This window comes from Lonchura striata, chromosome Z (assembly GCF_046129695.1).
Source record: "Lonchura striata isolate bLonStr1 chromosome Z, bLonStr1.mat, whole genome shotgun sequence".
Taxonomy (NCBI): Eukaryota; Metazoa; Chordata; class Aves; order Passeriformes; family Estrildidae; genus Lonchura; species Lonchura striata.
Genome location: NC_134642.1, coordinates 40,940,751 through 40,953,169, shown reverse-complemented (window position 1 = coordinate 40,953,169; position 12,419 = coordinate 40,940,751). Strand labels below are relative to the sequence as shown.

Below are 12,419 nucleotides of genomic sequence, written 5' to 3'. Positions count from 1 at the left end.
TCACATGCTCCCATGTAAGTTGCAACCAAAAATATATTTCCTATACAAATACTTTTATAAACTGTACTAAAAGAAAAAATAAGAAGGTGCTATGTTAAAAGAAAAACAGCAACTGGACTTTCTTAAGGCAGTTAAAAGGTGATCAAGGTGGATATGTATGTGTTAACAATGGTAGCCAGAGAAAAAGGCATTGAAAAAACTCCCAACTTTTAAACATATACTGTTCATACAATTGCAAATGTTCTCTCATGAGATGCTGTGCTCTGTGATATAACAGCAGCATGCAGGAGTTGCAGGAGCTGCATATTCACATCCATGTTTGATTGTTTTTATTAAACTAATCTCTAACAGTTTACTGAGCTGGCGCGCCAAAATGCTAAAGAAAAACTGAAGTAATAAAAAAAAAAAAAAAAAAGAGATGCTGAGTGATAAGGAAATGTTGCCAAGTGGCTGACTGTGCTCCCTGGCAGGAATCAAGGGCTGCACCTTACGACTGCTGGGGTCACTGCACTCTGCAGGGTATATCCTTGATTTTATCCCTCTGGATGGGTTTGATGTATTGCCTTTGGATGCTGCGTGTGCCCAGGCCTTTCATGTCAGGTTTGCTAGCCCAAGTGAAGAGGTGCTGCAGATGTGGCCCCTCATGGCAGGTGCAAGAGTTAGGGCAGTCTGGTCAGCTTTTGGATTGTCTAGGTTACACTGAATTTTGGTGTCTGGGTGTCACTGGAATTGCAGCAATATTTAAAGTCAAGCTAGAACACTAGGTATTGTCTGTCTAGTGTGTTTTAATCTCAATTAAAATCCCCTTCTCATTTCCTTTCTCCCCACTGCTTGGGTCTGAGAGATCCCACAGCTAAAACACTAGGCACTAATGCCCCCAGCAGCCTTTGCATCCCATGCTGTTATAACAAGTGACACGTAGACAGGCTTTAAGTACTGGGGCTTCCCAAAACATTAAAAGCTACTTGAAATAATTTATCCCATCCTGATGAGCCAAATGGCACTGAAGAAAATCTGAATCCAGTAGGGCTGGATTCAGGGTTTGAGTGGGTGATGCACTGCCTGTCCCCACAGTGAGGTGAAGGAAAGGGCATCCCATTTCCTCTATCCTCATCCCAATGATGGTTTGCACCACCAGGACTCCCTGGGCTTAAGGAAAAAGCTTTTAAGAGTTTTATTCCACTCTGACTCCTTCAGGAGGTCTCAATGTGCCAGGACAATGAGCACACAATGGTTTTTCTCAGTGCTTAGTGCAAGTCACTTAAGTGATACAACTGAAAGTCTTTTCCATGTATCTTGTGAAGTGTTGTTTTTTTTCCTCATTAGGCTGTTCTATTCAGGTAGAGTCTATAGATGTTGGTTCATCTCAGTGACTAAGGCTGATGACACCCAAAAGAAAGCTGTTCTTCATCTCACACACCCAGAACTCACAGTTAGAGTTTAGACAAATTGTCCTCAAGGCTAACAAAACGCAGTGTGACCTCGTGGGACCCTGTTGCTGATGTTTCCTAGTCAGAGCATCTGTGCAGGGCAGAGGTAATGGTATTGGCTCATTTCAGACCCATAATGTCTTAAGATGACTTTAAAATTTTTCCTTCTCTTTAAAGCTATTTATTTGGTGATTCATGAACTGAGGGTCATGGCAACATCCCTCTTTTGAACTTGTGTCAGACAATGGAAAAGACAGAAGACCAATAGTTTTAAATGGTTTTGTAGGTTTTTGCAGCTGGTACAAGGATAAATTCAGAAGGAGATAACAAATCATTGTAATGCCCAGTTCAGAGGAGCTGTGGGGACTGCCATGAGACAAGTCTACATTCAGCTTGGCCTTGTTCACTGAAGTTTTCATGCTAAATGTGGTCTTCTTATGGCTAAATTTAGGTGCCTAAATTAGTGGTCTGTAAGAGTCATTGCTCGAGGCTCTGGAGTTAACAAGAATAGGGAATGTTTTTCAGGAAACAGCTCCTGCTGTGTGCACAACTTCTGCTTGGCCAGAGGACACTGCAGTGGGGGTGAGCAAGGAGTGGAGTCCCAGCCAGCCCCTGGCAGAGCAGACAGAGCACTGACGATGCACAGGCTGTGCTCCCTGTTGGCCATGGATTTGACCAGGCTGTTAGGTCCCTGCTGCTGCAAAGCCCATCCATTCCATCAGGCATTCCCTCCCCTCTCCCATGGATATTTGTGAACAGGCCAGCTCTGTGGTGTGCTGTGGGCAGCTACCCACTATTTATGGACAAGTGACCCCTGCCCACATGCCCTGCCCAATTCCTTCTGGTTTATTTCCAGTGACAATCCCATCCACTTCCAGGTCTGATCCAATTTTGTTTCCCCTTCCTGCCTGCTGGATGTCCTAACCTTTGCTCCCATACCTTTCCCGGCAGATGTGTGCTGCTGAGCCACAGGCTGATCCCAGCGCTGTGACACCCAATTTAAATGTTGACTTCCAACAAGCAAAGACAGGTCAGCCGGGACCCTGAGACCCATGCTGTGCTTTGGCATGGGCCAGTGCAGATTCCAGGCAAAGTCTCTGAGTCAGGATGTGAGCTTGAGAAAGGTGGGGGTGCTTGCCCTGAACTGCATAGGTTGTACCTGAAGCTGGAGGTAAGAGCATCCTTGAGCCCAGTGATCCTGTGTGGCTGCTGTCACCTGAATGACCCAGTCATCCCCTGGGCTTTTCTGCTGGTTTCATTTCCTGTAAAAACATTTACTGTGTCGCTTATTTCCAAACAGTAGTGGAATAAGCCTAAATCCTTATCTCCAGTCTGTAAACTAATCCTTCCATGGGCCAGGAGTGATACTGTCAGATCAGGCTGTGAGCATAGCTCGAGGCTTTCTGTGGTTAAAAATCATGTTGCTGTTGTATGTAAATGGACTTCTTGAGAGCCCAGAAATGGTCCTGGCACAGACGTCATCCCCAGCTCAGCATAACTCCAAGTTTCATTTGACAGCACTGGGTTGCAATAGGACCATGATGAAGTGGATCTAGGAGGCTTCAGGGCAGCAGCTCATATCATATTCCTATTGATCCTATTAATGTTTGGTTAGTGGCCCAGGAAGATGATGAGGAAAATTTTTCTGTGTTCATAAAGGAGTTTGGTTTTCCTTGGTCTTCCTGACAGAAATGCTCCAGGGAAGCTTCATCTTTGCTTTCATTTGTTGAGTTTACCAGGCCAGTCACTAGTGTGTTTTGATAATGGAGGAGCCCTTACCCTGGAACTGTCACCTTAACCTGAGCAGAAGGAACAAGAAAAGACCTTCTCCCAAAGAAATACACCTCTGAATAGCTGGTTGTGTGAACACAGGTTGTGTGCCCCTTCCCACTGAGGATAATAAGAATAAGCAGTTTTAGGTATCTCATTGAGGCTTCTCATCCCCTTCAAAACAACTCTGTAAAAGCTTAAACCATTGTGCATGGGAGGCCAGTTCTTAGGCCACTGGGCTGCTTTATAAAATGTCTAGATCCTGTTCCAGCATGACTGTATCCAGGAGTCCCATCGAGTAAGGAATGACATCGGTGTCATGACAACAGCAGGGCAGAGACAGGCCTGTGCCCCTTGGCCAAGGCTCAGCAGGGTAAGGGGTCACCTCTGGTCATAAGGAAATTGTGGGGACTTTCCTGACTATGCTTATGTCAGCATGGTTGACTTCCTTGCTGCTTTAAAACATAAACATGTTTGGCCTTGTATGATCAAAACTTTAGAGCAGATGCTTCATGATTATTCCCCCAATGGGAAAAAGATGTGGAAGCTGAGAAGTGCCAGCATCATGGCTTTTATGGGAGAGTTTTATTAACTCAGTGGCATACTGTTCAACTAGGGAATGAAGACATTAGCCAAGACTCCAGTTTAAATGAGTCCCTTAACCTGCATGCAGACTTCAGCATGTGCCAGCATGGGGATGGGTGGGGCTGAGGCTCCCAAGGTTAAGGGATCTTCAAGCAGTCAGTCCTTATTCTCATCTTTGTTCTAGTTCTCACTCCACCCTTCCCCTTGAGGCTTCACCTCAGTCATCTGTCACCTCCTGCTTCACTTCCAGTGCCAGTACTCACCCTGGGGCCGAGAGGTCCATCAAGGGTCCTGTGCACTACCTGTAGACCTGAGTCCCTTGCCCCAGTTTCCTTGCTTGACAAGCCAGGGAAGATCCCAGACGAGGTAAAGAGAGCTTAAGGGCCGTGAGAAACCTGGCAACAAATATAGCAGCATGGACACAAACAGGGAGGTCTCTTCCCCATCTCTCCTCCCTGAGGTCACATTCTGTAAGCAGGGCAGAATCCATCCCCACACAGCACCTTTCCTGGCCCTGCCATGAGCTTTCCTGCCATGTCCCTCATCACCATTTCTATGGGAACATTTTGCTCTCCAGCTGGAAGCAGTTTACAGTAAAGTTGATGCAAATGCTGCTCTGAGCAGTTCCAATACCCATTCCATGAGGTGCCCAGGGGACAGACCTCCCCATGTAATCTCAGCTTTGCATCTAACAGCTTCATGGGGAAGATTGATCTGCCCTGACTCACTCTCAGCTCCTGAAGAGCCCTATGGATGTGGTATAAGCAGGGATGTAGGTGGAGGACAGGGTCAGTTTACACACATGGTGGCAGAGCCCCACGAATGCCCTCTCCACACCTGGATGTGGCATCTGCTGGAGGCAGAGCCTTTTGGCAGCCATGTGGCACTTCCCTGCCTCGTGTGGGGATAGCTCTGCTCCAAGAAGGACTGTTCCTCAGAGGTCTGGTGCAGCCAAAGTCCCTGGATTTGTAGGAAGCTGCCACGTGCATCCAAGCAGATCCCACAATGCTGTGCTGGTGCCATCAGTGGCCTAGCCAGCTCACAAGCACAAGTGCCCTGGGAGAAGCAGATGACAGAATAAAGGGAAACTTTCCATTCCAGTGCCCCCAAAAGGACATTATAATTTCCATTCCCTTTGTCATCTTGCTTCCTTGGTTATGTGGCGTTAAATTAGGGCTCTGGTTCAGTTACGGCTCATTACAGGCTTGCGTGTGGCTTTGTTACAGCGTGCTCAGAAGCACCAAAGGAGCTCAGCCAGTGTGAAAGTCAAAGTCTTGGGGACAGTTTGGTGACCAGGAGCTGAGCCTTGCCTCAGGCTGATAAATTCAGCAAGGCTTAGACACAGTTCCCATGGGCCCGCAGGACATCAGTCAGGGCTTCTTCCTGTCTTTGCCAGTAGAGATATCAAAGGGCTTGGGAGGGAAATGGATTGGTGGGAGGTGGCTTCAGCATCTTCTCTTTCCATTTGAGCAAAGCAGGTGCCTCTTTTGCCTGTCTTGAGGACCTTTGTGTGGTGCTGTATGTTAGAGTGCCAAAGGGAGGAGTTTGAACACTGTCAGACAGCAAAACAGCTTTTCTGCAGAAATAGCTAAGTCCTGAAATACCTCGAGCAGCTGTGTTTATCCCAAGGCTCTCACTCAGAGAGATGCTCTGCTGTGATGTGGGCCATTACTGCAAACATCACTCGCAGTGCCCAGACCAGAGCCACAAAGGGTGCTGCTCATCTGTTGGCATTAATACAAATCAGCACTGTCCCACCATGCAGCTGATGAACTCTGTAAATAAAATAACCTGGGCTCATTCCAGTGCTCAGAACAGCAGTGGGGCTCTCTTCTTGGGAGCAGAGGGGTTTCCAAATATCCCTGTCCCCATCCTCCCCCAGGACTGCTTTCATCTCAGCAGAGTCCTCCGGCAGTTTAGGAAAGCTCTGTTCCATCGAGGTTGTGCGGGGCTGGGAGGAGGGAGGACACAGGGATTCCCCGGGGAGTTCTTTGCATGTTGTCATCACTCAGCAATGCCCACGTTTGCTAGAAAAGCGCAGTGAGATTCATGTGGGCTAACAACTTTCCCCGTGTTGTGCGCTGGCATTTCTTCAGCGCTGAAGGGAAGGTGTGTGTTTGTAATTGCTGCACCCGCGGCCATTAGCGGGGCTGATTCAGCGGGAGGAGAATTGATCTTTTCTAAGTGGGGAGAGAGGAAAGCTGGCAGTCTTCTTCCTCCTATGCTGAGTGCTACTCCTCTGGCCTTCTGAGAGCATGGAGAGCAGAAGCTGTGCTTTGAGGATGCCAAGAAGAGCCAGGACAGCAGCTTCCTGCAGGCTGTCTTCAAGCGTGGTCAGGGATGTTCCCTTCTCTTTGCTCTGCTGCAGTGTTGGAGGCTCTCCTGAGCCCACCTGCCAGACTGTGCCAACTTCCTGCTCACCTGTGCTTGGCAGCTGCTTTCTGGGGTGCCCAGAGCCATGCTGCACACAGAGGCGCTCCCCAGCCCCAAAGCAGGGGTATCCCACTGACTCAGAAACAAGGCAAGATCCAGCAGGCTGGCAAAGGAGAAGGCTGTGACTGAAAAGCAACACTTCATGATAGAAGTGGTGACTGTGGGGATGCTGTTTTGGAGAAATCCCATGGTGTAGATGCTCAGTTGCAGGAGGGCTTGGTGGGCTCATTGTAACTTGGAAAATTCCTCTTCTGCAGCTGTGTCTTCCATGATGCAAACCTGGAGAGCCTAAGCCTGGTTACTCACTTTCCCAAAGTGCCAGAACTCTGTTGAGAGCAATGCTGCAGGCCACAGCACAGCAGAAACATGTTCTGCACAAAGCAGTGAGTGGAATTTGTGCCTTCAGCAGGGACATTGTCCTCTGCCAGGCCTGGAAACTCCTGCTGCGCCCAAACAAGCGAGGGCTGAACTGGGCAGGCTCTTTCCCTTGTGCTGTGTGATTTTTCTCAAGATGCTGGTAGTTTGCTTTAGCACTCAGGCAGGGAGCCCCTAGCATGCTTGGGACAGGTGCTAGGGGAATGTGGGAAGTGCTTTTCCTCTTTGCCCATACTGAGGTGTGCATCAGGGCTGGCACGGAAGTGTGTCCAGGCACAGGAGAGCCCCAGTGAGGAGTTAACAGCACACCTGGGAGCCCTGACTCACTTCTCCCCACCAGGTTAGGGGCTCTTAACACCCAACTGTCCTCCTGGGAAAAGCCATCTGAGTGCAAAAAGGGTGATCCCTGCTCCTCTGGCTGCCTCTAGCCAGGAGCACCTGCATGGGATGGGCACAATGGGGCTGTTTTGGGGAGATCTGGACGTCTGCACACTGGACAGCTGTCTTGCATACCTGGCACCTACCTACAGCTTGGGGGCATAGCTTAGAGGGCTGCGGTCCAGTCCCATGGGGCTAAGAACGTCTGGAAGAGAGAGGCCACTCCCATTCCCAAACACTTCATCAGTGTCCTTTCCCAGCTCATAGGAGCTTTCACACATCTCATGACACCTTGGGCTTGAAATATGATGATAAGCAGGTGCACCCCCTGTGGATCAGCCTCCAGTGAGGAGTGAGAGCTCAGACACAGCACTCCAGCAGCCCTCCCTGTGCTGGACCCTTCTTCATCCCTACTTTCCTCCCTGCTCACAGTTCTATCCTGTTTGGTTTTTTTGCAGGAGAAGAAAGGCCAGGAGGTGAAGAAAGGACCCGAGGTGGAAATAGCAAAACTGGAGAAGCTGCTCAGCCTGGTGAGAGAGCCAGGGAGCAAGGAAGAGCAGTGAGAGGGGGAAAGATGACTCTGTGGGCAGCCTCTGGCCAAACAAGCTCGGCTTTGATCGGTGGCTGCTTGGCATGCAAGCCACGGGCCTCTGCTGCCCACTTTTTGCACAGCAGAAACACTTTTCCTCTGTGCCCAAATAAACCGAGGTGCTGGGAGAGCTGCGGTATGCAGTCATTTCTGGGTTAGACAAATCTCACCATGCTTGGCCTTCCAGAGCCACAAGGCCCTTGACTTTCCCAAGCCTTGGCTGGGCTTGCACCAGATGAGAGCCCTATGGAGGGCAGGAGTGGGACTGGAAGAACTTCAGGGCTGCAGTTTCATGGCAGCCAGTTCCACTGTGTGAGTGGTGACCAGAGAGACTGAGCTGTAGAGCCCCCAGGCATTTGTGCAAGTCAAATGGAATACCACACTTGGATTTGGGGGCAGCAGCCTAAACCAGAGGGTGCCTGGAAACCAGGCCTGGTGCCCCAGGACTGTGGGAAAGACGTTCCATGCCTCCGGACAGCACATGGCAGCAGCTGCCAGTCACCAGCTGTGGGAGGCTCACAGCTCCCCCCTCCCCTCTCCCTCACCCCAGTGTGGGGCTGGGGTGCCTCTGCCCAGCTGGTGCCTGTGGAACTGCTGGGCAGCGGGGTTTGCAGAGCCTTCCACCACTCTGAGCAGCAGAGGAGTAGCTGCTGTGTGGCTCCGGTGGCAGCAGCAGCAGCAGTGGCCTTACAGCATGCTGATGAGCAGCGGCTGTCACCAGCAGATCTTTGTGCACAGCTCCCAGGCCTGGCAACCAAAGCCACCAGACAGGTGTGGTGGCAGGTGTCCTCCATATGCTCAGCTGGCCTGTCTCCCACAAGCGTCCTTGGAAAGTGCGGCCATAGCTTGGAAACTCTCTGTACCTCTGGCACAAAGGTTGGGGAATGCTCCCTGCTGACTCCCACATGCCCCAGGCAGGCAGGAAATACCCAGTCAGGTTTCACCCAGCCACTGACAGATGTGGACATGAGCCCTTCCTAATCACCATCCCTGAGCAAACCACCCACAGTCCTCTGGAGACATCGGTCCCCAGGACAGCCACTCCTCAGCCCCCCAGGATGGCTGGATGTGCTACCTCCCCCTGCATTTTCCAGGCACTGGGTAGAGCTCAGAGACACAATGTGGGTCCTACAATCCATTTATTAGTCTAGTAAAAACAAGGCTGCAAAGGGATGTGTTTGCTACACCTGACACGGGGAGGAGCCACAGGCTCTGCCAGGCTTCGCCAAGCCTCTGCAGGAACCCTGAATGGCATCCCTCCCACCCCACCCTTCTGTCCCCTTATTGCAGTGGCTATGCCAGCGGTGACTGTGGCTATTGCTCGGCTCTAGGAAAGGCAAGGCAGAGCCCTCCAAAACCCACAGCACCCACTGGCAGGGTAGGGGATGCAGCTGTCAGGCTTGCAGGCAAGCCAGATGACAGCATCCCTCTCCACAGAGCCACTGTGATCCCCAGGGAACAGGCAGGGTCAAAGAACTTTCAAAGCTATTTGTCCAGGCACCCTCATCTCCCCAGGAAAACCCACACCAGGCTGCTCTCAGCGGGATCAGGGATGCCTGCAAGGGCACGTCTGCTGCTCACAGGCATGGTGAATACCATGGCTGACCTCGGCTGGGAGCAGGCCGGGGGGAGGGCAGGGACACATACCCAGCGAGGAGGAGGAGGAGGGTCGTTTGCCTAGCAGCGTTGGTGCTAATGCTGCAGGGGCCTGACAGACAGGCCAGGGATGATCAGGCAGACCATGCAGGCCTTCTTGTGCCTCATTAAATCTTCTGCTTGGTCAGACATCTGCCAAAGGCCCACCTGAGGCTGAGGGCACACGGCACTCAGGGCCACCCCTGCGCATCTGGACTGGCAACACCCTGCTCTGCCAGCAGGGCTGGGGCTGCTCAGGTTTCCCTGGGCACACCCTGCCGTGGAGCAGCCAGCCTGCTCGGGAAGAAGCACTTGTGCCAGTCCTGCTGCCTCCCTTCTCCAGACGCCCAACCAGCTTTGCTCAGGTCGGTGACGTTGCCACTGTCCCAGGCCATAAGCACCAGAGAAGAGCCCACAAGCTCTTCCCAAATGAGGGGTGCACTTGAAGGGAGAGCTCTTACTGTGCTCAGTGGCTGCTGGGACAGGCATGACTGTCCCTGTAGCATATCCCACCAGTTGTCCCTCTATCCCCATCATCACTGTGGGCACTCGCAGGAACTTCACACACCAAAACCACAAAGACAAAGGACTGTGCTCCCCATCACAGCCCCTGTAAGCAGTTGGGTGTCCCCTCAGCTTTCATTGTGCCTGGTCCAGCACTCGAGTTGCAGCACAGGCATCCAGTCTGGCAACTCCTTTGACACAGCCAGATACCCCCGTCCCCAGGCAGATCAAGGCTGCAGCAGGTACTTCTCTTCATTCCTTGATTCATCCACATCAGAAGCTGGGGTCTTCTTGGGACATGAGGGGGTCCTGCAGGCTTTGCAGAGGATGAGGAAGAGGATGAGGATGAGCAACACAATGACACAGTTAAAAGAAATTGCCACAATCGCTCCGGTGGAGAGAGCAGCCGCCATGGCCACAGTCCCGCAGGAATCGGCAGGTCCCACAGCCCGGTCTCACACTTGGAATGCCAGGGCAGTGATGGAGTGTGCAGCTTCCACCTACTGGCCGGGGACAAAGGGGATGGCCATGGTGCTGGCGGTGGGATTGGGATGGGGCCACGCTGGCAGCAGGACAGTGTCACCCCATCAGTTCGGCCGCTCACTGCTGTGTCCCAGGCTGCGCCACACCACAGGGAAGCTTTCTTTCAGCTGCCCCTGCTCTGGCAGGGCAGTGAGGACACAGGGATCACTTCTTTCTCTCCAGTCCCTGGAAGAGAGAAAGTCACAGTCACCGTGGGATGAAGGGACAGGCTCTGCGAGCCCCTCAGGGTGGGCTGTGGGGATGAAAGGGGACAGCTGTCCCAGGGTCCATGGGGCTCTGCTGGAGTTTGAAGGCTGCAGCAGTCCCCAGGTCAGATGCTGTTTGCGGGACATTTCCAGCAGCCCTTTCTAGCCCTGGTTCTGCCCTCATCCCCCACGTGGGCCACCAAGCTGGAGGTATCCCCGTCGCCTCACCCCAGACCAAGCTCTCCTCCCCGTGACTCTGGGTGACTCCGGAGAACCCTGGCCCTGCTCCGATCTCCTCTCCATCCTCCAACTCCTTTTCCTGGCGGCGGGACGCCGCTGCGACGTCCCTCATCCAAAACGGTGCCGGGGTCGGGGCCGAACGGCAGCAGGTGGGCGGACAGGGCAGCCCCCGTTGTGCTTTATACCGGGGTCGGGCAGAGCCCCGGCTGCGGCGTTCCCCGGGGCCTCTGACCCCCAGCCCGCCGCGAAGCGGGACAGCCGCGGAGCGGGACGACCACGGAGCCCCCCGGAACCGGACAGCAACAGGTCCTACCAACTCCGCCCTCCCGCCGCGGAGCTCCGGCGTTACGCACCTGCCTCCGCTTCTCCCCCGGGGTCGGATCCCGTTGCCGGCGGGAGGGCGGGCGGCGCTGCCGGGACCGGGGCCGCGCTGGGCGCGGGTTGGCGGGGGGTCGCGGCGCGGAGCGGCCCCGGCGCGGCCCCGCGGAGCGCTCGGAGCCGGCGCGGTCCCGCCGCGGCCGCCCGTGGGTGCCGCAGCCCCGCGCGCCGCCCGCGCCCTCCCGCCGGCATCGAGGGCGGGCCCTGCTGGCGCCCCGCCTCGGCCCGCCATTGGCTACTCGCTCCGCCCGCCGCCCACCATTGGCCGAACGCCTCCCTCGGAACACGCCCCCTCGCCCGGCTCCCACGTGAGCGGCGGGGGGGACAGCGCCGGGCAGCGCGCGCTCTGCCGGCCCGGCCTGGGACCCGGCGCGGCACTGCCCGTACTGCCCCGGTACTGCCCCGGTACTGCCCCGGTACTGCCCGTACTGCCCCGGTAACTGCCCCGGCACTGCCCCGGTACTGCCCCGGTAACTGCCCCGGCACTGCCCCGGCACTGCCCATACTGCCCCGGTAACTGCACCGGTACTGCCCGTACTGCCCCGGTAACTGCACCGGTAACTGCCCCGGTAACTGCCCCGGCACTGCCCCAGTAATTGCCCCGGTAACTGCCCCGGTAACTGCCCGGGCACTGCCCCGGCACTGCCCGTACTGCCCCGGTAACTGCCCCGGCACTGCCCGTACTGCTCCAGTAACTGCCCTGCCACTGCCCGTACTGCCCCGGTAACTGCCCCGGCACTGCCCTGGTAACTACCCCGGTAACTACCCTGGCACTGCTCCGGTAACTACCCCGGCACTGCCCCGGTAACTATCCCGGTAACTACCCCGGCACTGCCCCGGTAACTACCCTGGTAACTGCCCCGGCACTGCCCGTACTGCCCCGGTAACTGCCCCGGTAACTACACCAGCACTGCCCCGGTAACTGCCCCGGCACTGCCTGCCCCGGTACTGCCCCGGCACTGTCCCGGCTCTGCCCGGCACTGCCCTGGTACTGCCAGGTACTGCTGTAGTACTGCCCCGGCACTGCCCGGCACTGCCTGGTACTGCCGCTGTAGTGCTCCAATACTGCCCCGTACTACCCCGCTACAGCTCCAGCACTGCCCCGGCTCTGCCCGGCACTGCCCCGGTACTGTCGGCCTGTACTGCTCTGGTACTGCCCTGGCTCTGCCCGACACTGCCACTGTAGTGCTCCAATATTGTCCCGGTACTACCCTGGTACAGCTCCGGCAAGGCCTCAGCACTGCCGGCCATACTGCCCCGGTACTGCCGGCCTGTACTGCTCTGGTACTGCCCCAGTACTGCCCCGGTACTGCCGGCCATACTGCCCCTGTAGTGCCCCGGTACTGCTGGCTGTACTGTCCCGGTACTACTGCG

The 12,419-nt window shown here is 54.7% G+C and overlaps 2 protein-coding genes across 2 annotated transcripts in view; one reads left to right on the top strand and one right to left on the bottom strand.

Annotated features, from left to right (window-relative positions):
• Nucleotides 1-7,688, top strand: part of DNAI1 (dynein axonemal intermediate chain 1) — a 144,628-nt gene extending 136,940 nt beyond the window's left edge. Inside the window, exon 20 of the mRNA XM_077790243.1 lies at nt 7,430-7,688. Coding sequence (XP_077646369.1) covers nt 7,430-7,534 — 105 coding nt within the window. The 3' untranslated portion in view covers nt 7,535-7,688. The remainder of the gene's footprint in view (nt 1-7,429) is intronic.
• Nucleotides 7,689-8,682: 994 nt separating this feature from the next.
• Nucleotides 8,683-11,119, bottom strand: ENHO (energy homeostasis associated). The gene is made up of 2 exons (XM_021554591.2): nt 11,021-11,119; nt 8,683-10,407 (listed from the first exon to the last, which is right to left on the bottom strand). Exon 2 carries the CDS (start codon nt 10,110-10,112, stop codon nt 9,927-9,929), a length of 186 nt encoding a protein of 61 aa, XP_021410266.1. The 5' UTR covers nt 10,113-10,407; nt 11,021-11,119; the 3' UTR covers nt 8,683-9,926.
• Nucleotides 11,120-12,419: the final 1,300 nt, after the last annotated feature.